Here is a 24,933-nt window from a genome sequence, read left to right as displayed (position 1 = left end):
TCACTCAATTTATTTTGACCAGCTAGTTAGATAGCTGATAGGTAGGTCGATGGATAGGTGAAAAACCTTTCAACACAAAAAATAAAGAACATTTCATTAATCATTCAGATAACTTAAATGCATTATACAGAATACAAATGAAATAACAAAAATATATACACTTCAGTAAAGCCATTTAACATAGCTAAAGCTAAATACTTTTGTCTAAACTATCATTTAACCCAGTTTAAGTTAGTTTTACATTCATTGGGTTTTTTTGGGGTTTTTTTTTTTTTTAAATCACAGAGCTGAGTAATTTCAAACAACAAAGATGAAATAAACTGTTCTTAAATACACAAAATGTGTCTACCTTGCATTTTACACTTTTTATAAACAATTAAATTTTTAAAGTATAGATTTTAGAGTTTGCAAATATTTTAATAGAGACTTTAACCAAGGATTTGGGGTAACTATTTTTAGTATTAATTAACATAAATATGTGGGTAACACTATCTACATAAACAATTTATTCAAACTTAAACATTCATTTTAATATCAATATAATTTTTTAAACTTAAATGCAGTAACTATTTCCCAAAGCATAAATACATTTCCACAATTGAGCTTCCATAGTTCCCAAACATATAAGCAGCAAATATGAGTCCAAGAGCTTTCCGATAGCCCGTCTAGCTCAAAGTCTTCCTCACAGTGGAAAGTGGATTGTGCTTTGTTTGCTGTCCTCTCAGTACGTTGCACCCATGTCAAATGACTGCTGCTGCATGCATTTTAAGGTCTACTAGGCACGCCAGCCCTTGATTGCTCTAATTCAGCTCACCTGGCGGAGCGGCGCGCACCAGGCCTCGCTTAGCTGTAGATTGCACAAGGTCTAATCAGCGGCCACGCGCAAGCAGCAGCACAGAGCAGGTAGGGGGCAGGAGGAGGAAGAGAACAGTAAGACACTCATCCTTTGCTGACCTGTAGATGTAAAACCAAAAGTTTCCAATGAGGAGTCATGATGGGAGAGCTCTGAGTTAATGGCATTAAAATGCAGAACATGAAGGAACATGTTTATTAAAAAGGCCAGCCTCGTGTACCAACTTCACAGGAAAAAACATCAGCTGGTGTTCTCATTTATACTGCAGTAAAACCACAAAACTCCCACCAGAAGTTACACTGACAGAAAGAAGCAGAGAAACTGTAGCGGTATCACACCTACCATCTCTCTGCTACGTGGCACAGATGTCTGTACTGTTTGAACATGTCAATCAGTTTACTGGTTGGATTTAAAAAACCTTTCAACATTTCTGTTCATTCGTGTGCCACACAGACAGTAACAGACTACATGTACCGCCGTTACGTATTTAAAATACTAAATATGAGTAACTGTATTCTGTTACAGTTACCGTTTAAAAAGGTGGCATTTAGAATACAGTTACTTTCTTGAAATAAAGGGATTACTTTCCTGTTTCATATGTTCGGCTATGCCCTCTCTGTTTTTGGTAATTCCACACTGGTGGAAACCCAAACAAAACACGCATTAAGACCAGGCTCTCTGTCCTGGTCGTTGTGTCCTTGGGCAAGACACTTTACCCTACTTGCCTACTGGTGTTGGCCAGAGGGGCCGATGGCGCAATATGGCAGCCTGGCTTCTGTCAGTCTGCCCCAGGGCAGCTGTGGCTACAACTGTAGCTGCCTCCACCAGTGTGTGAATGTGAGAGTGAATGAATAGTGGTATTGTAAAGCGCTTTGGGTGCCTAGAAAAGCGCTATATAAATCCAATCCATTATTATTAATTCAATTCAATTTTATTCATATAGCGCCAAATCACAACAAAAGTCGCCTCAAGGCGCTTCATAGATACAGAGGAAACCCCAACAATCATATGACCCCCTGTGAGCAGCACTTTGGCGACAGTGGGAAGGAAAAACTCCCTTTTAACAGGAAGAAACCTCCGGCAGAACCAGGCTCAGGGAGGGGCGGGGCCATCTGCTGTGATTGGTTGGGGTGAGAGAAGGAAGACAGGATGAAGACATGCTGTGGAAGAGAGACAGGGGTTAATAACAGATATGATTCAATGCAGAGAGGTCTGTTAACACATAGTGAGTGAGAAAGGTGACTGGAAAGGAAAAACTCAATGCATCATGGGAATCCCCCGGCAGCCTACGTCTATTGCAGCATAACTAAGGGAGGATTCAGGGTCACCTGGTCCAGCCCTAACTATATGCTTTAGCAAAAAGGAAAGTTTGAAGCCTAATCTTGAAAGTAGAGATAGTGTCTGTCTCCTGAATCCAAACTGGAAGCTGGTTCCACAGAAGAGGGGCCTGAAAACTGAAGGCTCTGCCTCCCATTCTACTTTTAAATACTCTAGGAACAACAAGTAGGCCTGCAGAGCGAGAGCGAAGTGCTCTGATAGGGTGATATGGTACTACAAGGTCATTAAGATAAGATGGGACCTGATTATTTAAGACCTTGTATGTGAGGAGCAGGATTTTGAATTCAATTCTGGATTTAACAGGAAGCCAAAACAGGAGAAATCTGCTCTCTCTTTCTAGTCCCTGTCAGGACTCTTGCTGCAGCATTTTGGATCAGCTGAGGGCTTTTCAGGGAGTTTTTAGGACATCCTGATAATAATGAATTACAGTCGTCCAGCCTGGAAGTAATAAATGCATGAACTAGTTTTTCAGCGTCACTCTGAGACAGGATATTTCTAACTTTAGAGATGTTGCGCAAATGGAAGAACGCAGTCTGACATATTTGTTTAATATGTGCGTTGAAGGACATGTCCTGGTCAAAAATGACTCCAAGGTTCCTCACAGTGTTACTGGAGGCCAAGGTAATGCCATCCAGAGTAAGAATCTGGTTAGATACCATATTTCTAAGCTTTTCAGGGCCGAGTACATTAACCTCAGTTTGATCTGAATTAAGAAGCAGAAAGTTAGCGGCCATCCAGGTCTTTATGTCTTTAAGACATTCCTGCAGTTTGACCTGAGCCTTTCCAAGCAAACCCTTGAGTTCATCTGAAATGTTGCAGAGTTGCTATATTTACACTTACAAACACGTCACATGAGCGTCAGGCTAATCGAGCAGGGAGCCCCGCCCTCTGTCAGCTTGGATTAAGCTTTTGCACGTATGAAGCAGATGAGCTGTCAGATTTCTGCACGTTCAGCCTCTTTTTTTAAATTGTTTGTAGACATTTTGGATGCGTAACCGTCCCCATCTCTCCTCCGCAGCGGCTGGCCTCGGTCGGCCTGGACGCCAAGAACACGGTGTGTATCTGGGAGTGGAAGAGAGGGAAGATCCTGGCCACGGCCACGGGACACTCGGACAGGGTGAGAGCGTGCACCAATCAGCTTCCTCTGCAGTTAAGCCTCGCCGCTTGCCGCCGTCTGGCAAAGCCTCTGGGCGGTGCCGTCTGAGCGGGACAGAAAATCAGCGTGAAGCACCACACACCAATCAGATCTCAATAAAAAATCTTTTACAGAGTTTGAAAGTGTTTCCTTCTCATCGTACTTCCACTGTGCATGCACGCGTTTTCACATAAACCCGATAACGGACGATTCTTCTGTTCTCCAGATCTTTGACATCTGCTGGGATCCGTTTCAGCAAAGCCGCCTGGTGAGCTGCGGCGTGAAGCACATCAAGGTAACGCAGAAATCGTCGTTTTGTGCTCGTCTCCAGAAATGTGGAAGTAAAATGTAACGTATTCCTCCTACCCAGAAATATGACTGGTCAGCACATTTACCTTCTCCACCTTCATGTAGCTGCTTAGTTTCACTCGAGGTAATAAAATAGTTCCTCTGAATGCCCGTCATTAAATATCTCTGACTCTCTAACGAGCCGAGAAGGAAGCAGATATAAAAGCTGGAGACAACTCCCAGCTCAGCTTCTCTCATTGTTAGAGTTTGTATTGTTGATTGTTATTTATGCTTAGAAATATTTAACCATAGATGCTTAGAGGTGTATAATCAATTGTGTAGTGATAAGTTGTGTGATCTTTAACAGGCTACAGAGGCTTGGTGTGCATTCCACACCTACATCCTGGGAGCATGAGAGAGGTCATACCTTCTCTTATTGTTTTATGGTAGGATTAACGTAGCTACGTCTGTTTTAGTCTAAGTGCTTTTCTGTTTAGATGAACTGCTGGACTTCCTCACCGGGGGGGGTCTAGTCTACCCTCTTCCTGACCAAGGATGTTTGACCCTTTGATCAGCAACACACACACACACACACACACACACACACACACAGGCAAGGTACTCTTTGTTTGTATGTAGACGTCGTATGTTAATGAACCTATGCATATTCATGTAACCTCAATAAAAGGATAGTGTATGGGAGGACGGACGAGAGCTACTGGGGTCAAGCGAAGGGACGGCGCTCTGTCCAATCTCTCCCGTGCACGAGTACCATGAAGAAGTTTGCCTACTTGCGTCTTGCTTGCAGTGTAATTATATTGTCTTAACGTTCCAGCGAATAGGTTCAAGCTACAAACCTAACACTCATCCAATCAGAGTCCAGTCCAGATATCAAAAAGCACCTTTACATGGTTCACTGCTGTGGATTTAAATACAAGACAAATCCAGGACAATTTAGACTGTTTTTTCTTTTTTATTTGCTGTTTTGAACACAAACACGACCAAAGCGTGCTCGGTGAGTTGGTGGAGATCACTCTTCCCCAGCCTGCTGGAGCCTCCTTCCCAGTGCTCTCAGTGTTCTCCTCAGTGGTATGCGCAGTAACCCTCTCACAGGTGCGTCCTCGGCACTCTCTGTTTGGGTTCCTTGTTCCCTCCGCAGACCCTGACGGTCATGGCTGACTGTGCGTTTTCTGTCCTGGGGCATCTGAGGTCTGATCTCAGGATCGGATTCCTGTTCTCGCTCTTCAGATGCTGAAGGTTTCCCCTCGGGAGCAACTGTTTGCTTTCCTTCACTAAGAGTCACGACTTCCCTTGCAGGATAAACAGATGATGTCACAGGTTGCTCCTCAGGGAAAGTTTGATCCGGCAGCATTTCAGGCTCGCTCTCACTGAACTCGCTTTCTCTCTCGTCTCCGTCACTTTCTCTCGTGTCTCCGTCACTTTCTGTCGTGTCTCCATCGCTCTCCAGAAACTCTTCCATGAAGCGGTCTAAAACCGGAAAGCCATCCTCCATGAAGTGTTCAATGATGCTCGTCACATCTTCACGTAGCTTTTCCAACGCCTCTAACCTGTAGATTCGCCGGATGGTGGCCACTTCATGACTGGCTTTAGCGTCCTCAGCCCCGTTTTTCTCTTCAGACTCGTGTTTCAGGTCGTGGTCCATGTTTGCTTCTGTGTTTGTGAAGAAGTAAGCTCAGGTGTGTTTGGTTTTAAACTCTGCAGAGGGAACTGCCATGCAGGGCCGTTGCTAGCCATTTGGGTGCCCTAAGCACAAATGCTTTATGGTGCCCCCCGCCACTGAGAAAAAAAAAAAACATTAATACTTTTGAATTTCTCAGTGGAATTTGTTTAATTAAATAACAACAAACATGACAGTTAAACAAATAAATAAGGTTAAAGGAGGTTAAAAATACTGTTACAAATAAATACTGAAACAAAAATTGAACATTGGAACAAGAACAAAGAGCCTGGCAATAATGTGTAATTTTTTTTATAAAAAAATAATATATATAATATAATAGTATTATTATTAATATATTTACAAATAGTTTCACAATAGAATTTAAATAAGAAACTTAAATAAGAAAAATAAGAATTTGAACACAAAAGCCACATTCCTTAAGTAACTATGTTAAACATTTTTACAATTCGTTGTCAGAGTATGCCCTAGACTCTAGGGCATACTCTGACAACCAGAAAATGCAGGCGTGGTGTGCCTCTCTAGGGCCTAGAGAGGCACACGCCTGCATTTTCTGGTTGCAAAATCAGCTATAAGGTCATCATATGATAGCTTCTGAGCCACGTCACCATTGATGCTGATAACAGCCAGACCACTTAAACGTTCCTGCCCCATTGATGAACGCAGGTACGTTTTAATGAGTTTGAGCTTTGAAAAGCTTCGCTCAGCAGAGGCAACTGTGACAGGCAGGGTCAGTGCAATACGCAGAGCAATCCACAGATTGGGATATACCTCTTGAAGCTGATTGTCATGTAAAAATGACAGCATTTCCAAAGCAGACGTCTGTGGTGGCAGCTGAGGAAGGTTGATGATTTCCTGCATCATCTCAGGTCCATCAATGTCAGCTACTCCCTTATCTGTCAGTGTCTTCTGTACTTCAGTGCAGTGTTTTTTTAAATCCTCCTTGGACATCCCATTCACTTTGCTGAAATCAAGCAGCACTCCATATTTCTCCTTCACTTGATTCATGGTCTCAAACCTCTCCTGTAGGGAGATTAAAGCAGAGTCCACAACACAATTGAAAAATGTGACCTCAAGCTTTTTAAGGGCATCATGGAGGGGCTCATCAACAGCTTCATATGCAAACTGCCTTTTTGTGCTCCTGAGCCTTTTCTCCTTCAACTGTGGTTCTATGTTCAGGGCCTCACAGAGTTCTTTGGCAGCTGACACAGCCTCATCAAACCCAGACTGTCTGTATTTAGAGAGGTTACTTTTGGCAGTGTCAATGAGCCTGACAGCAACATCGAGCTGCATGGAGCTGGACTGTAGTAACTTGTTCACCTGGTTTGTGATTGTAAGAAGTTCACACCACACGATGGAGCAAATCAAAAATCGAAATGAGGCTACTTCCTCAGCAAGCACTTGAGCCTCCACCTTTGCGACTGCATCACTTACAGCTTCTCTGGCCTCCAGGAGAGCATCCCTCACTTCTTTTGTCTGACTCCGGACAGCAGTTACACTTTGAAGCCTGCTTTCCCATCTAACGTCACTCCAAGATTTAAGTGTCAATTTCACATGTTTTGTTAAAATGGCCCATCGCTGGGTGGCACTGGAAAAGAAATTGAACAACTTCTGCAAATACCCAAAGTAGCCAGTTGCATCTGGAGAGGACTTGGCAGCATCAGCTATGACCAGATTCATCGTGTGAGCTCCACAAGGCACAAACAATGCTCTCGGGTTTAATTGTAGCAGTCTGGCCTGAACACCTTGCTTCTTCCCCTTCATGTTGGCCCCATTGTCATAGGCCTGTCCTCGACAGTTTTCAAATGGAATGCCAAGCTCCTTCAACTTGTCAAGGACAACATTGGACAGGTTAAGGCCAGTTGTTTGCTCCACATTTATATAGCCAAGAAAGTATTCTTTAATATCTGGTTGTGCTTGGAAACAAACAATGCGTACTATGACTGACATTTGTTCAGTGTGACTCACATCTGGAGTACAGTCAAGAATGATGGAGAAGTATTTTGCCAACTGGATTTGCTTCACAATGGCGCGGAATGTTTCTGAAGAGATAATCTGAATTAGTTCGTTCTGTGTCTCAGGGCTGAGGTAATGTGTGTGGGAACCTTCATCTTTTATGTTGGCCAAGTGATTTGCCATTACAAGGTCATATGTTGCCATAAGCTCTACTTCCTTCAAGAAGTTGCCATTGTCCGGCTCATAAAGACAGTCAGAAGAGCCCCTAAAAGACAAATTTCTGGAAGCCAGTGAGAGAGTTATTGAGAGTAATCGTTTGAGAATCTCTCGCCACTTTTTCCTTTCTGCCTCTAGTAAGGTCAACTCCTGTTGATCTATTGCCATGCTTTTCTTTAGCCGTGTGTCCAGTTCTCTCCACTTAAGAATGCACTGTATGTGGTCTTGGCTACACTCATGACCCCTCAAACGGATGTTGATGTTCGACCAGTCACTGAAGCCCTCTGTACTCAGCTTTATATCCTTCACACTGAAAAGCTTACATGCAAAGCAGAACACAGCATTGTTCTGCGGTGAGTACACTAACCAGCTCCGGTGAACCTTTTCTCCATTGGGAAGAATTTTGAACTTAAGGCTAGTGTGAAATGCTCTTCCATCAGGCCCCTTTGGAAAATTAAAATCAGAGCTGACATTAAAAGGACCTCTCCGCACAATTTCAACACGATCAGCATCTACAATGTGAGCTGGCCAAAGAGCAGGATCGGTTGAAGGGGGCACACATGTCTCCACAGTGTCACTTTCTGATAGTCTCTCAGTGACAGGACTCTCAGTGGTACTTGTGTATGGAACTGTACCTGAACTGGTGGTTGATGGTTCTTGTTCTTCTTGGCTAGGGATTGTTGCAGGGTCTACAATGGCTGGTGGTTGATGTCCAGGGATGGCACTACTACTGGATGGTTCATCCTGTCCTTGAGATCCTCCTTGAACATATTTAAGCATTGACCCTGCATACAAGAGAAAATATTCAGGGATTTTACAGAAATACAATTTTGAATCTACAGTAGGCCTACGAAAGATTGCATTATAAGACTAATAAATTAAGTAAGTCACTGGTACATTTAAAAATTACTAACTATATTTTACATGTATAGATTTTCATAATGGCAAATGGCAATATAAACATGCTGTACATAATTTGATATAAATGCGCAAGTAGGAAATCTATATTACTGGAAGATATAGGTTTCATATTACAGTTTCACCAACAGATGTCGCCCTTGATCTATGAACCTAAAGAAAGACGAGAACTATTTATGTGTTCAGACGTCAATGGCATAAATAAGATATGCGTCTTTATAGATATCCTGAAATGCAGCAACATACAAAGTAATCTTGTCTAATCTGATAATAATACTTGACTGCATCACTGACCTATCCCAAAGTTAAGGTTAATCAGTAGCATGCATGACGTTAGCCAGCTAGCAACCTGAGGAGGGAAATGCTAGTCTCACGAATCACGATAACGTTAGCAATCGTGACTCACGATTGCTACGGCACTGCCGGTTGAGTTAACACTGATTATACGCAGGGCAGCAGCTATTACTGAATAATTACAAAGTTGCTCTTCAAGCTACTCAAATGTACCACGCGTGAAACATTCATTATTGAAAGTTAAAATGTTCAATCGAAACATAACACAGAACAAATGATGGTTGTACAAGAGTCTCACTCCTATTCACAAGAGCACCAGTCATTGGTAATTTACATAACAGCATTCTCTTGATGTGTTATTTTAGAAATCTTCCTATCCGGTAGCAATTTTGTTCTTCAGCCCAAAGACTTTGGGGGAGAGCTTTTCACCATCGAATCCCATCAACACTTTCTAAATGAATTCATAATAGTCCTTCAATTCCTTGGGGAAGGCTAGGTTTAGTGCATAGATTACTCCAAGCATCAATGCACAAGCTTGGGCCAGAGATCCAATGTTGTCCATGACTATCTCCCCTTCAACAAATATTCCAATGTCATCATAATGTCCATTTTGTCCATCCTCCCTGTTGATGACATAAATGCCCATGGTGTGCTTCTTCAGGTCTCTCTGGATATCATCTCCTTCAATGTCCTAAACATTTAATAAAAAGGTAAAAGAAAAAACAATTAACTCTACAATTAAATTCCAATCTAGTCGTTTGTGTGTGTGTGTGTAATACACACACACACAGATATCTATCTAAAAAGTGTGTGTATAGATGACTTGCTTACAATGACTTAAATGACTTACAAAGAACTCCCGAATAAGGCTTCCGTCCTCTTCACCAAGGTAGAGGCAAAGTGCCCTGAGAACTGCTTCCCTTTTCACTTTAACATCACTTTCAGCCTGTTTAAAGAGAGTTGCTGATTAAACCAATTTGGAAAAAAGAACAATGTCTGACATTCGCAATAAGTAAATTTTATCATATGTCAGTTCAAACATAGTAAATAAAATTTATATATGAAATTTCAAAATTTAGATTGCTTGGCTGGTCACCTAAAACGGCTTATTGGACTCACCAGTGACCTGCCACTTAAGACAAAAGAAATCCAAATAGAATTTGCAATATTCAGATTTACCTCTTGCATGATCTGCAAGTGGTGGGCAAGTTTCTGCCCAGAAACACCGCCCTTCTTCTGGAAAACTGTCATCAACTGAGGTGTAATTCTGTCTAACTGTGCCGCGAAGGTCATCTCCAGTTGAAGTGTTGTAATACACTGGAATTCAGCATTTACCTGTAACACACACACACACACACACACACACACACACACACACACACACACACACACACACACACACACACACACACACACACACACACACACACACACACACACACACACACACACACACACACACACACACACACACACACACACACACACACACACACACAAAAAAAAAGAAGACTGGTGCTTAATCATTGGTATGATTATTTTGTTATTTCTTCATTAAATGCTACAATGCAATTGCCATCACTTCATAAAGCATGATTATCATATGGGTTAGTATACAGTGCATGAAGGATGTTACTACTGTTAATCAAAGAAGAAATGAATGGCATCAGTCCATTTAACGGGTTTAAAGGGTTTTAAAAAGCAGATATTTGTCTGTTTCAGGTGGTTGGCAACACATTTTCCTGTGCTCTTTGTCCACTGGTGGGAGTGTCTCACCTGTGAGGTCAGCGGGGCAGAACTCTGCCATCAGCAACAGAGAGCAGAGAAAATTTAGATGTGCAACTAAAAACATGCTTGCCATGTAAGCCCCAAACATCTCTGAAATTGCTCTGCAAACTTCAGAGTACTTATACTTCAGGAGTCCTGTGGGTACCGTAAAGACTCATGTATGCAAACAAACCACATTTTTTTTTGCAATCTGATCCTTTTTCTCTTGGCTGTTTCCTTCAGGGATCACCACAGTGAATGATCCACCTCCATCTAACCCTATGCTCTGCATCCTCTTAACTCACAAGAACTAAATTCCTGTTTTTCATTTCACTTTCGCAAGTTTTTTTTTTCTTTTGTCCTGGATAAAAGAAATTTAATCATATATATTAATTGATATTAATTAATATCAATATTAATAATCACAAGAACCCTTAAGATGAGATAGATAAACTTGTCCCTGCAATACTGTGACAAATACTGTTGTGATAAATATGTAAGGAATTTGCATGTACTTACCAAAATAACACCATCTTCTTGAATAAACAGTAACACATAAGGGGAAGAAAATCTGCCAGAAAAGGAAGACAAATAAAATAAAATAAAAACTTTAGAAAGACAAACAATTACCGTTTCCAAGCCATTAGTGCATTACTTCATGATACTCCCTTGTAACAAAACAAATCTTACTTGTGCCTCTGTGCAAACTACAGATGGCACGATACCACTTTTTTATGTCCGATACCGATATCATAAATTTGATTATCTGCCGATGCCGATATGAATCCGATATAGTGTATTTTATAATAAATAAAACTGTTTTTATAAATATTTTGCTGCATTTTGTATAAGTTCATACTCAGTTTTAAAAACAAAACATTAAAGCTATTCTGTTATACCTGTATGCAAAAAATACACTGCACCCAAAATATTTTATACTTCAGCAATACTGATCAACCTAAAAAACTTACACCATCCTCCTTATTCAGGTATTCTAAACAGTACATAGAAATATTAAACTAACTAATAGGACTGCCAACTCCCAGCAAAAATATTAGGAAACCACCCCGCACCCTTCGCCTGATAATGCTTAATTGACGTAATCTACTTTAATGCACAGAAATCAATTATTTTTCTATAATAATTTGATTCAACATTTTTCTTCAATACAGTTGCAGACAGCGCAGACAGCGTACCTTCCCAAAGGAAAAAGTGCTATATGTACTACTATTACTAGGGCATATATTAGACTTAATATTTACTACATACAATAATGGATCTCTATACATTTAACCAGATCACCACTTTGGTAGTAAGATTTAGAATAATTATTTATTAAAAGCTAGACATTTTAAATGAGAATAAGAAAGAAAATTATGTCTTTGTGTCTCCCTTTCCCTGTTAATGCCCTACCTGGCCCCCTGGCAAAACTTTGCTAGATCCGCCCCTGCACAGTTACCAGATGTCAGCTACATAGAAAAGGATCCTGGTGTTATTTGTCTCTCATAAACAGTTCATAACTTCCCTTCAACTCATTCATGTGACCTAAAATGTAAACCTGTTTCTTCATTACCTGTTCAGCTCTAATGATTCAGTAAAAACTTCTCCTGGTTTCACCTTCATGTTTCCTTCTCACCACATATCCAAACTATCATGACCAGCAGCTATTACGGCTGTGGCTCCAGAAAACATAAGCGGATACTAGAAGTAATATTAAAAAAATTCTAGCAACAGCTTATCAAGCTTAAACGTGCTGCTGTTGTTTATCTGCCGTTTTCCTCTTTCTAGCGCAAACTGGGTGACTAACAAATGAGAGAGACTAGCGACAGAAAAGCCGATCAGCTGATAATCGATCAGTTTCATGATTGAAGTAGCAACAGGAGAGGGAGGGGGGAGAATGAGGGAAGAAGTTTTAGCTGTTCAGCATGAAGACACCGAATAACTCCAGCTTTGTGTCTTTTTTCATTCTAGCTGAAGTATAAAACAAATCGCTTCCTTTCCCCCACAATACAAAACTCCGACAGCCAGTCCAGCTGTGGCTCCATACATCGGTTGTTAAGCTCAACATGGAAATACTATGCAAACATAAAGAGATGAACTTACACACTTGCTTTACTTCTGTGTTAGTTTTCTCTGAGATTAAATGCAGCGGTTTGGAAGCACGTAGCGAGGCTTTAAATGCTAAACCAGACCGCTGACAGGTCTTGCACTCAACAGCTCTATCAAGTGAAGCAACTTCTTTTCTGAGTTAATTTCAGTTCTGACAAACATCACTCTCAGTGCCTTTTGATCTCACATTTTTGGCAACCACTGAGTTATTCTCCTCCACAGTTTACAACCATTATTTTTTTCTGCACAAAAGACGTTGTGCAACGCCAATCCTACTTATTTCCTACTGCACCCTGACTGTGCAGGTGCGTTCAGAAGCCCCCTCCCCCGCCCGACTATTAATGCCAATGTTGTGGCGGGAGGGACGATTTCTCAACTTAAAACTGCAGGCGACTGTACAGTGAACTTTACAGCTAACTACAGAGAAATTGCCTCGTTCCATAATTTGTTAGTACAAAGTGTGCCACAAGAACTAAGCTAAAAACATATGACATTTTAACGCATCAATACAATTACTCTTTTAATAGAGCAGTAGCTAATAGAGCACATAGCTAGCTTAAGTCAAATTCATGACAAAGTTCAGAGGTGTACAACTACTTAGACTTCTTTCTCCATGTGCACACGTCTTAAAGAGTCAACATGCTTTGACTGAGGTAAAAAAAAAATAAAACAAAAACGACCGTAAAAGGTTTACTTACCGAAGCTAGACCACCTTTATATGAAGTTGTGCGATTAACTTGAGCCCGCTTGCAGCACACAAAGAGTCCGCTTCTTCAGTCCGCGTGCAAAATGGTGGCCTGTCCTAACGCATGCGCAAAATGGCCCAGCAGGAGGCTATGAAAAACATACTTAAGCATTTTGAGCTACATTTAATTAACTAAAATTAATTGGATTAAAACGCAGGGAATGTATTCTGGAGTTACTCGAATTATATATGTAGACAGGAATTACTCATTTGAATTGAAAAGATATACCAAAATATAATATGCTATATTTAAAAGGAGACAATATCACTTTTTTCAGTGTACAGTCCCAATCAAAAGTTTAAGGCAACTTGAAAAAGGGCACAAAATCATATTTTTAATGATTTTTTTTTTTTTTTTTTGGAAATAATTTTTCTTAACAAGGTTCCAAGTAGAGCTTCACCATGCAACAAGAAGACATGGGAATGAGACAAAAAAAACGAGCATGCAATTTATTGAAAACGACACTTAAACTGAAACTGGCTGTTTTACAGCTGATCTAAAGTTTAGGAGCACACCTCCAAATAAACCCTGTAAACCCCCCAAAAAAGAAATCAATGTTCCCAAACATAAACATGGAGTAGCTCCACAGTTATTGTTTTTCTTCTATGGTGCAAATAGTTTTTAAAATTACTTTGGAAATTTTGTTCAACCCCAATGAGCCTTTGCGGTGTATTATATTAAAAAAAATTGTGATTATTTATTCCAGATAATTCTGACAATAGGTCATTTAACAGATTTATATCATTTTCAAAGGTAAAATTTTGATGTTTACAAAGTTGAATTAAGTTTTTCAAAGCTGAAAAAGACTGCATATGTTTGCAAGCAGCATATTCTGTTAATATTAATTGCAAGGCAAGGGTTATCTGATGATTGTAGGTTATCTGAGGATCACATGGTCTGACCTTGAGGTGAATTTGGTGGGATGTCCACTCCTGTGAAGATCAAAGGCTAAAAGGCTAGCATATGCATATATATATATATGCATATATATATATGCATATGCAGTAAGGGTATACTTAGTGTTTTTTGTATTTTAGTTTGCTTTTTGTTAAATAAATAATAACATTGCATAACATCATGTATTATTGTTCATCTGAGGATACATTTAAATAATTGATTTTGGATATATAGACTAGCTGCTCTAATGCATCATTCTCTCTTTCTCTGCAAATTTGCCCAAACTCATCTCTTTTTAAGGTACGAGGGTTATTTACAGTAAAAACTCATGTTAACAATGCTGGAGGATTAAGGTGGTACTCTGCTTTGCTTTTTCTTTATCAAACTAACTCCTTTATGCAGAAACAGTAGAAACAATTGATGACAACATGTCATATTGTTACATTGTTAACACTGTTGTTTGTTGTCTATGATGTGCTCACAGGCGCAGCTCCAAAACCCTATGTCACAATACTTAAAGAAAAGGGGCTGCTGCAGTGTCAAGTTCCAGGTGCTTCTCCTAAACCTACAGTTGAGTGGTGGGACAGTGACAACAAAACACTTCCTTTTAAGACGGTGCAGGATGAAGAACAACAAGGTCGCTTCCACGTCACCGTCCAGACTACTGTAACTGAGCCTGGCTGTTATCACTGTGTAGCCACACAGATGGAAAAATGGCATCGGATTTCTTCAGAGATCTGTGTGCATCATGGTGAGTGAGATATAATTCTTCAAATAAGTGTGAACACTAAAATGTGAATATGTGCTTAGACTGAACACTAAGAATGTGGTCGGGGAGGAAAGACATGAACATAAAAGACGATGTGCATGCTGGAAAAAAGCTGTCAGTTTCTAACTGAATGTTGAAAAACTAAACTCGCAAACACATACTGTATATTATAGAAGATGAACTTGCTGTTGTGACTGATTTGTTTATGAACTCTTACATGATGCCCCAAGCTAATTTCTCTATCAAAATATTGGTGTTTTTTAAACCTGAGCATGCTTGCAGACTCTTGAAATAACACTTCCATGGTAAATCTCACTCTGCTTTATTTTTCATTTTTAAACATTAATGGCATCATATTCACACTCTGGGTGGTGCTATTACTTGGTGTTGGCTCTCTCTAGAGTATCATTTTGTGTTGCTGTTAGGACACAGTGGTGTTTTTGTGTAACTTATCTGTGTACCCAGTTTAATTAAAAACTTGTCTTATTGTCTTATTTCATAGTATAATCTTCGTATGCCCTGTCTGAAGCACTCTGTTTGTTCACTCGCTAATTATAGTCCTAGTATTCACTCACTATCTCTTTAGGGATTTGCTAGCTTGACTCGTAGCTGACTCACTAGCAGTGTGTCCTCTTCACTTGTACCTCTGCACTTTCCTGCTCAGTGTGTGAGACATCTGGTTACTCCTCGGCCTCCTTTAGTAATAATGATACTTGTAATAAATGTAGCCGCAGCTCTGCAGCTTTGCAGGAGGATTACTGAATTGGAGACTTAACATCACGGCTTTGAACAACCGAAGCTAGCCAGGCCCCTGTAGCCGGTGCAGCCGAAGGTAGCATAAGCCCCAGCATATTGTCCTGAGCAGCCAGGTAAACAGGATGGCTGGGTGACGGTGAGGAGGAAGCACAGTCTTAAACAGAAGCTCCAGGTACACCACCAACTCATTCATGTATCTAACTGTTTTCCCCACTTGGCGACACACCTGCCAGGGATCAAACTCTGGTAATTGGTGATTCTGTTCTGAGACATATGAAGGTACAGGGCTCGCAAAATTTCTCCAGTCGGGCTACCAAAATCTGTCTCAGCCCTGAGGTAAAGACAACAGCACCCATAGTCAATTGTCTTCCAGGGGTCAGAGCAGGCAACACTGATGGAAATTTAAACAATTTCAGACTCTGTAGTTTTCTCTGGTCTCCTCCCTAGTCAGACCATGACTCGCATGTTTAGCCGCATGTTCTCCTTAAATTGCTGTCTGTCTGAGTGGTGTCCAAAAAGCGTTGTGGGATTTAATTGGCAAACCTTCTGGAGGAAACCTGGTCTTGTTAGGACAGACGGCATCATCCCACTTTGGATGGAGCAGCTCTCATTTCTAGAAATATGGACAAATTTATTAAACCCCCCAAAATATGACTATCCAGAGTTGGGACCAGGAAGCAGAGTTGCAGTCTTACACGCCTCTCTGCAGCTTCTCTCCTCCTGCTACCCCCCCAAAAACCCATCTCCATAGAGACTGTGTCAGCTTCCAAACAGACAAAATAAAAATAAAAATCTGCACAAACCAACTTAAACATAAGAAAACTGCACCAACAAGTAAAACAGTGAAATGTGGATTATTAAATATTAGGTCTCTCTCCTCCAAGTCTCTGTTAGTACATGACTTAATAATTGATCAACAAATTGATTTACTCTGTCTTACAGAAACCTGGTTGCAGCAGGATGATTATGTTAGTTTAAATGAATCAACACCCCCGAGTCATTCTAACTACCAGAAACCTCGAAGCGCAGGCCGAGGGGGAGGTGTGGCAGCAAGTTTTCACACCAGCCTATTAATTAATGAAAGACCAAGACAGACTTTTAATTCACTTGAAAGCCTGAAAGCTTAGCCTCAGAAACCAGTCTTACTTGTTATCATCTATCGTCCACCTGGGCCTTACACAGAGTTTCTGTCTGATTTCTCAGACTTTTTATCTGATTTAGTTCTGAGCTCAGATAAAATAATTATTGTGGGTGATTTTAACATCCATGTAGATGCTTTGATCTTTAGATGCAGATGTACAGCCGATTCTTGTTCTGTCCAGGTGGCTCTTCTATGTTGTGCCATACATTTATGGAGTGGCTGTTTGGTTTCCCCAGTCTAGAGATCTGAGTACTCCTTGCTAAACTGTACACCATACACTACGTTCTTAAGTTTGTGTTTAGGAGTTTTGTCTTTTGGATGAACCAGTTTTTGTCTGAGTGTGTGGCTGAGTCTGAAGTACACTGGGATGTCGTGCTTGGAGAAGAATCTCCGGAGTTTCTCTGATAAACCTGCAACATAAGGGCTGACTTTGTCTTTCTCCCTAGTTGATCTCTGACCTTCTTTACTGTGCATGCAGTGGTTTGTATCATATCTATCTAATAGACTCCAATTTGGAGGGATTTTTTTCTGGCCAGTGTTGCCCCACTGTTAGCAATATTAACTCAGCTAACTGCAAAATTTCCAAGGACCTCACCACTATCCTAGCTCCCCTCATGAGGAACATGCCCCATCACATTAAAAACTCGAGATGATGGATCATGATGAAACTAATCTCCTGTGATGTAGTCTCTCTCTTCACATACATAACTACAACTGAGGCAGTGGAGACTGTCAGAAAATGACTACAACAAGACAGCTTTTTAGAAAACAGAACCAGCTTCACGTCTGATCAGATTTGCACACTGTTAGACCTCTGCCTTACCACCACATATTTTAAATACAACAAGGTTTCTACAGAGAAAAACATGGATGTGCCATGGGCTCCCGGTGTCACCTATTGTAGCCAAACTTTACATGGAGCTTGTTACCTAAACTGAAATAATTGCTACTATTTGGAGTAAGTGTAGTAAATGAAAAGTATTTTTATGAGCCACCTCATCTATTTGATCATGAACATTTATGTTGGAAAGGTTTGGTCACCATTTTACACAATTTGTTTTCTCAAATTCATGTTGTTTTCTGATGTGTATGCATCATTGTCTGTTACACTTGTCTAATGAGAAACTTTTTGTACTGTTTCCACAGAAAAGATGTGTTAGGGAAAATATTCTAAAACACTTCTTCAGTAAAGACTCAGAGAAGAGAAACACACAGAACTTCTTGCTAGCAAGGGCAGCCTCCAGACTGAGACTCGCACTAAGAAACTGCCCCAATCTTTATTTATACTTCAGTAGGTGTGTGTGTGTGTGTGTGTGTGTGTGTGTGTGTGTGTGTGTGTGTGTGTGTGTGTGTGTGTGTCCTGCTGATCAAAGGGTCATGAGAGCACAAAAGGTACATCCTTGGTCAGGAAAGGGGGTAGTCTCCCCCACCCTAGATAACATGGTGAGGAAGTCCAGCAGTTCATCTATATGTAAAGAAGCACTTAAACTAAAACAGACATAGCTACGTTAATCCTGCCGTAAAACAATAAAACAAGGTATGAGCTCTCATGCTCCCAGACGTGGGGGTGCATTCCTGGGATGCACCCCAAGCCTGCAGCCTGTTAGAGATCACACACAATTAATTATATGCCTCTAAGTATACATGGTTGAATATTTTCTAATACAAATAACTACATGCAGTATTCTACCATATGCAAACTTATATCACTAAAAGATTATACTGACTACTAAATACAATTTTCCATTGACAAGATGGATCAACCACCCTCAGGTAAAGTCCAAAATACCAGCCAGTCAGCAAGGTAAATGACAAAAAAAAAACCCAACTCCAGGAACCAGCACAATAAGTCACACAAAAAGATCTGTTAGGAACATAAAGAAGTCATGGTAAAGTTTTAAAAAAAAATCGAATAATGTAATGTTTAATTTTTTAGAAGTACAGGAGAAATATTTGTTGTTTAAAAATATTTAATTTACTTCAGCAGTTGAAATTACAAGTTATGCAGGCACAGGCTTTTAGATTAATGAAGGCTAGAAATGTAAAAAGAGAAATAGGGAGGAGTGCAAAGTGAGCAGAAATTATAAAGTCAAAGAGGAATGACGTTAAAAAATGGAATTTGCAACTGTCAGTTTTATATTTGATTTGCTTCACTGACTTCTTCAGAAGGAGACAAAACACTGATGGCTTTATTCTGACTTTATTTAAAGATTATACATAGCTTCTCCTGAGCGACAGAATACGTTCTACAGCAGTTTTTACAGGCAGAGTGACACTGCTCAGGACCTGCATATTTCCATGTGTAAAATCAGATATCGATCCCTTTACAGAAATCACAGTGCAGGTTTACCATTTATCATATTATAATTTGTTGGATTTGTTCAGAATGCCATATTTATATTGTGCAAAGGAGTTAATAGATTTCAGTAACTTTGTGTGTTGTGTGGGTCACAACATTAGGAGTACCAGTCATTATAATTTAATGCTGTATGATATATCAACATTTACTCAGCCTCAAATACCTTTATAACAATGTCAGAAAAACCTTAACATTTAATTTAAATGTAATTTAAACTTTATAACAGATGAGACTTTATGGTGCTGAGTTATAAATGAAGTGATTCTAAAAACTTTGTCTCACTTCACTTGTTCCAAATTTTGTCCTGTTACAGCTTTATTCCAAAATGGATTAAATTAATTTTTCAATTCAATAAGAAAAATGAAAATTTGGTAGAAGGGTAGAAAAAAGTGACTGCAACACTGAAGGACCCAGTGAGCACAGAGGCATCAGTCATCTGTCAGTGGCAGCGCTTCAGCATTGCTCTGTGGAGAGGAAACTCTTCAAGAAGAAACTTTTCTGCAGCACTTCATCAATCACATCTATAAGCAATGTTCCCTCTAAGCTGCATGCGCAATTGCACACTGCTGGCACGGTCTCTGCGCACAGAAAATCTGCGTTGCGCACAAAAAAAATCTTAAAACGATGCCACCTTATCCCATAGTTCAGCCAATAATGCAATTCACATTCGTATATACGCAGCTAATCAACGTCGTTGACAGGCCATGAAAGCGTCCTTATCAATGTTTCCTCTAGTTTTTCATGTGTCTGAGCGAACATACAAACTCCCTGAGCGGCCCCTTGTGCCGGCTTTATAAAAAAAAAAAGTTGTGTTTTTAAAATTGGAGTTCAAGTTATTTTTACTTCCAATAGTGTTAACATACTACACAGGTCATGAACAAGAATTTTTTTTTTTTACATTTTCATTGTAAGTGGGCTAAAGCAGTTAATTAAAAGTAGTCTAACATAAATGTAAATGCTGTAATTTGATTATTTTAATAAACCATGTGACTTGGATGGATTGGATGCTGGCGTGACCACAGTGCACACGTTTGATGTCGCTCACAGTGGTCCAAGGGACCGCTCAGGGAGTTTGTGTGTTTGCTCAAACACATGAAAAATTAGAGGGAACATTGCCTATGTGGTAGAATGGCCAGACAGAAGCCCTGTAAAAGTCACATGACAGCCTGCCTGGAGTTTGCCAAAAGGCATCTGAAGGACTCTCAGACCACGAGAAACAAAATTCTCTGGTCTGATGAAACAAGATTAAACCCTTTGGCCTGAATGCCAAAAATAATGTTTTGAGGAAACCAGGCATCACTCATCACCTGACCAACACCATCTCTATAGTGAAGCATGGTGATGGCAGCATCATGGGGCCGAGGGGGAGGGGGCTTAAGTGTTAAGCAAGGAAGAAAGAAAGTATTAGCAAACTGAAATGTCATATAAGCCAGCTGGTAAAGCGTGAGACATCAGTCACCCCGTCTGTCCCCCGTGAATATGTGCGCAGGTCCTCACAAACATCTCACCCCCAATATCCTGAAAAACCATCTACCATCAAAGAGGGCAAAATACACCACCATGAAATCCAGAAACCAAACACCGTAGCAAGGACAGACAAAACAGCAAGTAGTTTGGTGGCTCATGTTTGTTGCATTCCAAATTATCAGAGCCTGAACACAAACACACAGAATTGTGACAGAAACCCACACAAGCAGAAACTCCAAGTAGCTGCAACCTACAGCAAAGACCAAGCCGCTGTGGGCACCAGCATGCCAAGCTAGAAACATGCAAGAAGGCCTCACCAGTGTTCAAGGCACCTCCCAAGATCCAACAGGTGCAACCAAGGCACAAGTGTCACAGAATGACCCAGCCCACAGAGTGCCCATCCAGCTCGCCACCTCCTGAGAGAGTGGAAGGTTTCCACCCAACTCTAGAGGACTGGGCATAGCACAGGGGGTTAGATCAAGGGGAAAGGAAAAGAAAGAAGAGGAAGTTCCCAAAGCCATCAGACCTTGGCATACCATTTCCCATGGAGCCACCAGGAGAGGCACACTGGGCGAGCCCCCACCACCGAGAACCACAGACAACCAGATCCAGTGAGCACAGAAGGAGGAGAGAGAAGCAGGGGAGAAATGGGGAGAGACACAAGGGGGCAACAGAACAGCCTCTGGTTGGAGGGAGGGGATGACATTAATGCCAGGCAGCCCGATCTGTGATTATTTTGGTGGTATTTAATTAGTTGTTGTTGTTGTTGTTGGTGTTGTTTTAAATCACATTCTAATAGTCTGAGGGTTAAGGTCACTGATGACGACTGAGACTTTTTAGGGTTAACCTTCAAAGAAATTCACTTAATTTAAAACAAAAAAACAGACTCTGTTTTAATGATGCGGTTGTAAGAGGAGGAATGAGTCAGTATGAAGTGACATGAAAGACATTTCTTCTGTGAAATCACTCAAACACACTCACAGTAATCTCATACACTTCACAATAATTTAGTGATGAATTTAGAAAAAGCTGGTGTGACACAATTGTTAAAGACATAAAAAGACATCCTTAGGAAATAAGATCATGACAAAGAATTATATGTTCTAAACCACAAGTGAAAAGAAAACAAACTCATTGAGCCAAATGTACCACTGAGTGTTTTAGTGATAACTCGGCAGATTAGATGGAGGGAAAAAATGTAAAAACCCAGCAATGTTACAGTCACACATGTGGAAGAAAATAAGGGCACTAATACAACTTTGGTTCTACTGTTTTTATTTTTCAATTAAAATTATAATGAAGCTAAAAGATAGGACACTGTCTTCATCATAACAAATTATTAGAGTCAAATGATATTAATCCTATTTGAAGATTTTGGATTGCAGGATAATATAAACCTGTAATTATTCATTTTACACGTTTCAGTGAGGTGATAAATATGTTTGTCCAGATGAAGCTTCCATGAAAATGCAACTAAGACAAAGTTAGAGTGTCACACGTAACTCTTCTCCAAAGCATACGCCACACAAGATGGTTAATTTGGGTAGCAGCCCTTTTACTTGCCACACACAAATACACTGTGGTTTTTGCTCATTCAGCCTGGGACACAGAAACTCCCCTGGTGGCTCACTGCTGCCTTCTGCCTCTCTGCTTCTCACTGACAACAAAAAACACAAGTCCACGTTAATCCCCTGCCCAGGCACACATGCTCTTCGCTCCACCCCGTGAGCACACTGCATCACCCCTCCTCTGCAGCAGGTCAGAGACCACGCCCCCGCCACACAGAGATTTAAGGGTTGTTGTTTTTTTCTCGTACCTACTTGGTTAAGATTCCAAGCAAGTGTCGAAAATGTGATGTCAACAGACTGGATGCCACTGATTGGCTAGTCAATGGCATCACCCACTAAGACGTGAGAACATCTCCTTCACAGAATTATCTATGCTGACATCACTCAGGTCGCTGTTTAAACCTGCTGTTTGTTGCTGACATGTAGTCACAGTTGGAATTTTTTTTCTCTTCTTCTTCAGGGTTCCCCGTATGGGCTGCTGCACTCATCGGTGTTATTGTTGGTGTTATTGTTGGTGTTGTGGCTGGGCTTACATTTAAAAAACACTGTGTGAAGAAAGGTGAGTTTTACTACTGTACTATAATATCACAAATTCTTCATGACTCCCTGATGTTAGGTCTTAACCTTTTGATTTATGTCAAAGAAGATAAATACTTTGTTTGCTCCATTCAGTGGGTGACCAGTGTAGTTGTGTGCTTCTTGAATATTTTGATTTCCTTCCTGCAGGTTCACAAAGAAGAGAGAATGGTGTGGTGTAAAGTGCTCTTGATTCTAAACAACCTTCAAAAGTGTGAAGTGGTGGTACTTTAAATCTGTTTTTCCCCCCTTTGATACATCTGAGATTTTAATCAGGACAGGTGAACAAGTTGGTTTGAGTTAACTCTTCTTCGTCTTGGCTCAGGACATTGCTCCTCCTGACTCCTGACTACTTTCCCATTTTCAGTACAGATCTGAGCTGCATTTGAAAGCTTTGCTAATGACATGAAGATGTTTCAAGAAATCCTCTTTTAAATGCACCAAAGTACAAGGTTTTACTGTAGTTGCCTAACTTTAAGCTTAAAGTAATCAAAGCGTGCTTCCAAACAGTAATTATACTGTCTTACTCAGATATTGTTAGAAGAACACATTTTGACTTTTGTCAAAATGGCAAAATGACTTCATGTCATTGTGATATGTGTTCTTACATAAAAGTGTGCAGCTCTATAAATAATTTGCTGACCAAATTTTCTCTGACATTTCTTGACACATGCTGACCTCCCAGCCCATTGTTCCTTCAGTGGGCTGGTTTCAGTCATTATGCAAATGTACTGTTTATAAGATTGAAACCTGCAGTCAGCTGAGACTGAAGACGTCACTTGGATGAGTGACGAAATGTTTCTCCCACTGAAAACGTCCAGATGAACAGAATCAACTTTTGGAGATTTCTCTGACATTTATGTTATTAATACGGACAGTTTGTTTTCATCATAACAGATTAAGATAATTGTAGCTCTAACAAAAATTGATAAATAATAAGAAATGCAAAATTAAATTTACCTAAGATAAAAGGGACCCATAATGTTAAGACTTGAGATGTTAAAATATCAGGTTTGTCAGTCCAAAGCTGTCATACAGATGGTGAAGAATATAAACTCATATTTAACTCAGGTTAGTTAAACATGTGTACTCATGTTGGAATACTTGATTAAACTGAACCCGCAGCACTTCTCTTGTAAATCAATGTGAGTATTTTGCAGGGGCAGAGATAGTTCAGTAGGTAGAGTGGTGGCCCCATGATCGGAAGGTCGTGGATTCAAATCCACTGAACGGCTACTGTGTGGTATCCCTGAGCACAAGGTACCGTCCCTACACACTGCTCCCCCAGCGCCCAGTGGCTGCCCACTGCTTCACTGAGTGGATGGGTAAAATGCAGGGAGGAATTTCCCCACAGGGAACAATTAAGAATACATTATTGTCATTATTATTATATAAAAATATTTCTGTTTGCCAAGCAGGCCTGTCAGGTACACTTGTGCTGTAGTATGTTGTTGTTGGCTCCGTTGAATTTTTTATTTATTTACAAGTTATATTTATGCTGTTAATTGTTGGCAGATTTTTTTTATATTCATGCCATTTCAGAGAGCGCTTAAGGGTGCACAAGTCTGAATAAGAGATGAAACAACAAACTTCTGTGTCTACTATTTTGTTTTTGGTGTATGTGTTTCTTTAAAGATTCATAAAGAGAGGAAATGTATTAATGTCTTAGTCAAATTTCAAAAAAATTCTTATTTTGAAGCAGCTGTGCTTTGATAAAAGACATTTTGAGGCCAGGAAACCATTTTAATAAAACATATAAACCCAGGACTCTTATCCTCTATTGACTGATTTCATACACAAAATAATATCTGGTATATGTAGTGCCTCTAGTCAAGACCAGTACAATATCAATTTCAGTAGAGATCCTAGACATTGAGGTGGTTTTGATTTAGAGATTTACAAAAGGGGGTTGTCTCGGAAGTGAACAACTGGGATCTTTATTTCCTCCTTACAAATTGTCAACAACATATACAGTCATAGTCAACAAGTTTGCATTCTACACAAACAGTGCAGAAGAGTGAATTTCCTTTTTATCTTTTGTTCATTTAAATCATTTAACCTCTTTCCCTCCAAAAAGATCA

The 24,933-nt window shown here is 40.2% G+C and overlaps 1 protein-coding gene and 1 long non-coding RNA gene across 6 annotated transcripts; one reads left to right on the top strand and one right to left on the bottom strand.

Moving 5' to 3' along the window:
* Nucleotides 1-580: 580 nt before the first annotated feature.
* Nucleotides 581-21,634, bottom strand: LOC308402390 (uncharacterized protein). 5 transcript variants are annotated; one of them, XR_013972745.1, is made up of 8 exons: nt 13,272-13,577; nt 10,984-11,035; nt 9,877-10,032; nt 9,548-9,643; nt 8,121-9,388; nt 6,085-6,336; nt 3,032-5,411; nt 581-954 (listed from the first exon to the last, which is right to left on the bottom strand). XR_013972745.1 is itself a non-coding variant. In XM_080891194.1 (7 exons), exon 7 carries the CDS (start codon nt 5,275-5,277, stop codon nt 4,645-4,647), a length of 633 nt encoding a protein of 210 aa, XP_080747320.1. In that variant the 5' UTR covers nt 5,278-5,411; nt 6,085-6,336; nt 8,121-9,388; nt 9,548-9,643; nt 9,877-10,032; nt 10,984-11,035; nt 13,272-13,568; the 3' UTR covers nt 2,756-4,644. The 5 variants fall into 5 exon arrangements, 3 of the variants coding, with proteins under 3 accessions (XP_080747320.1, XP_080747321.1, XP_080747322.1); XM_080891194.1 differs by lacking the exon at nt 581-954 and having other exon boundaries at nt 2,756-5,411; nt 13,272-13,568; XR_013972746.1 differs by lacking the exon at nt 581-954 and having other exon boundaries at nt 4,575-5,411; nt 13,272-13,411.
* Nucleotides 14,710-24,611, top strand: LOC308402391. The gene is made up of 3 exons (XR_013972747.1): nt 14,710-14,967; nt 22,737-22,835; nt 23,003-24,611. It is a non-coding gene; the product is annotated as an uncharacterized lncRNA (long non-coding RNA).
* The last annotated feature ends 322 nt before the right edge of the window (nt 24,612-24,933 follow it).

Source organism: Rhamphochromis sp. 'chilingali', assembly GCF_963969265.1.
Source record: "Rhamphochromis sp. 'chilingali' genome assembly, chromosome: 9".
NCBI classification, from domain to species: Eukaryota; Metazoa; Chordata; class Actinopteri; order Cichliformes; family Cichlidae; genus Rhamphochromis; species Rhamphochromis sp. 'chilingali'.
This window is presented reverse-complemented; position numbering and strand designations above follow the sequence as displayed.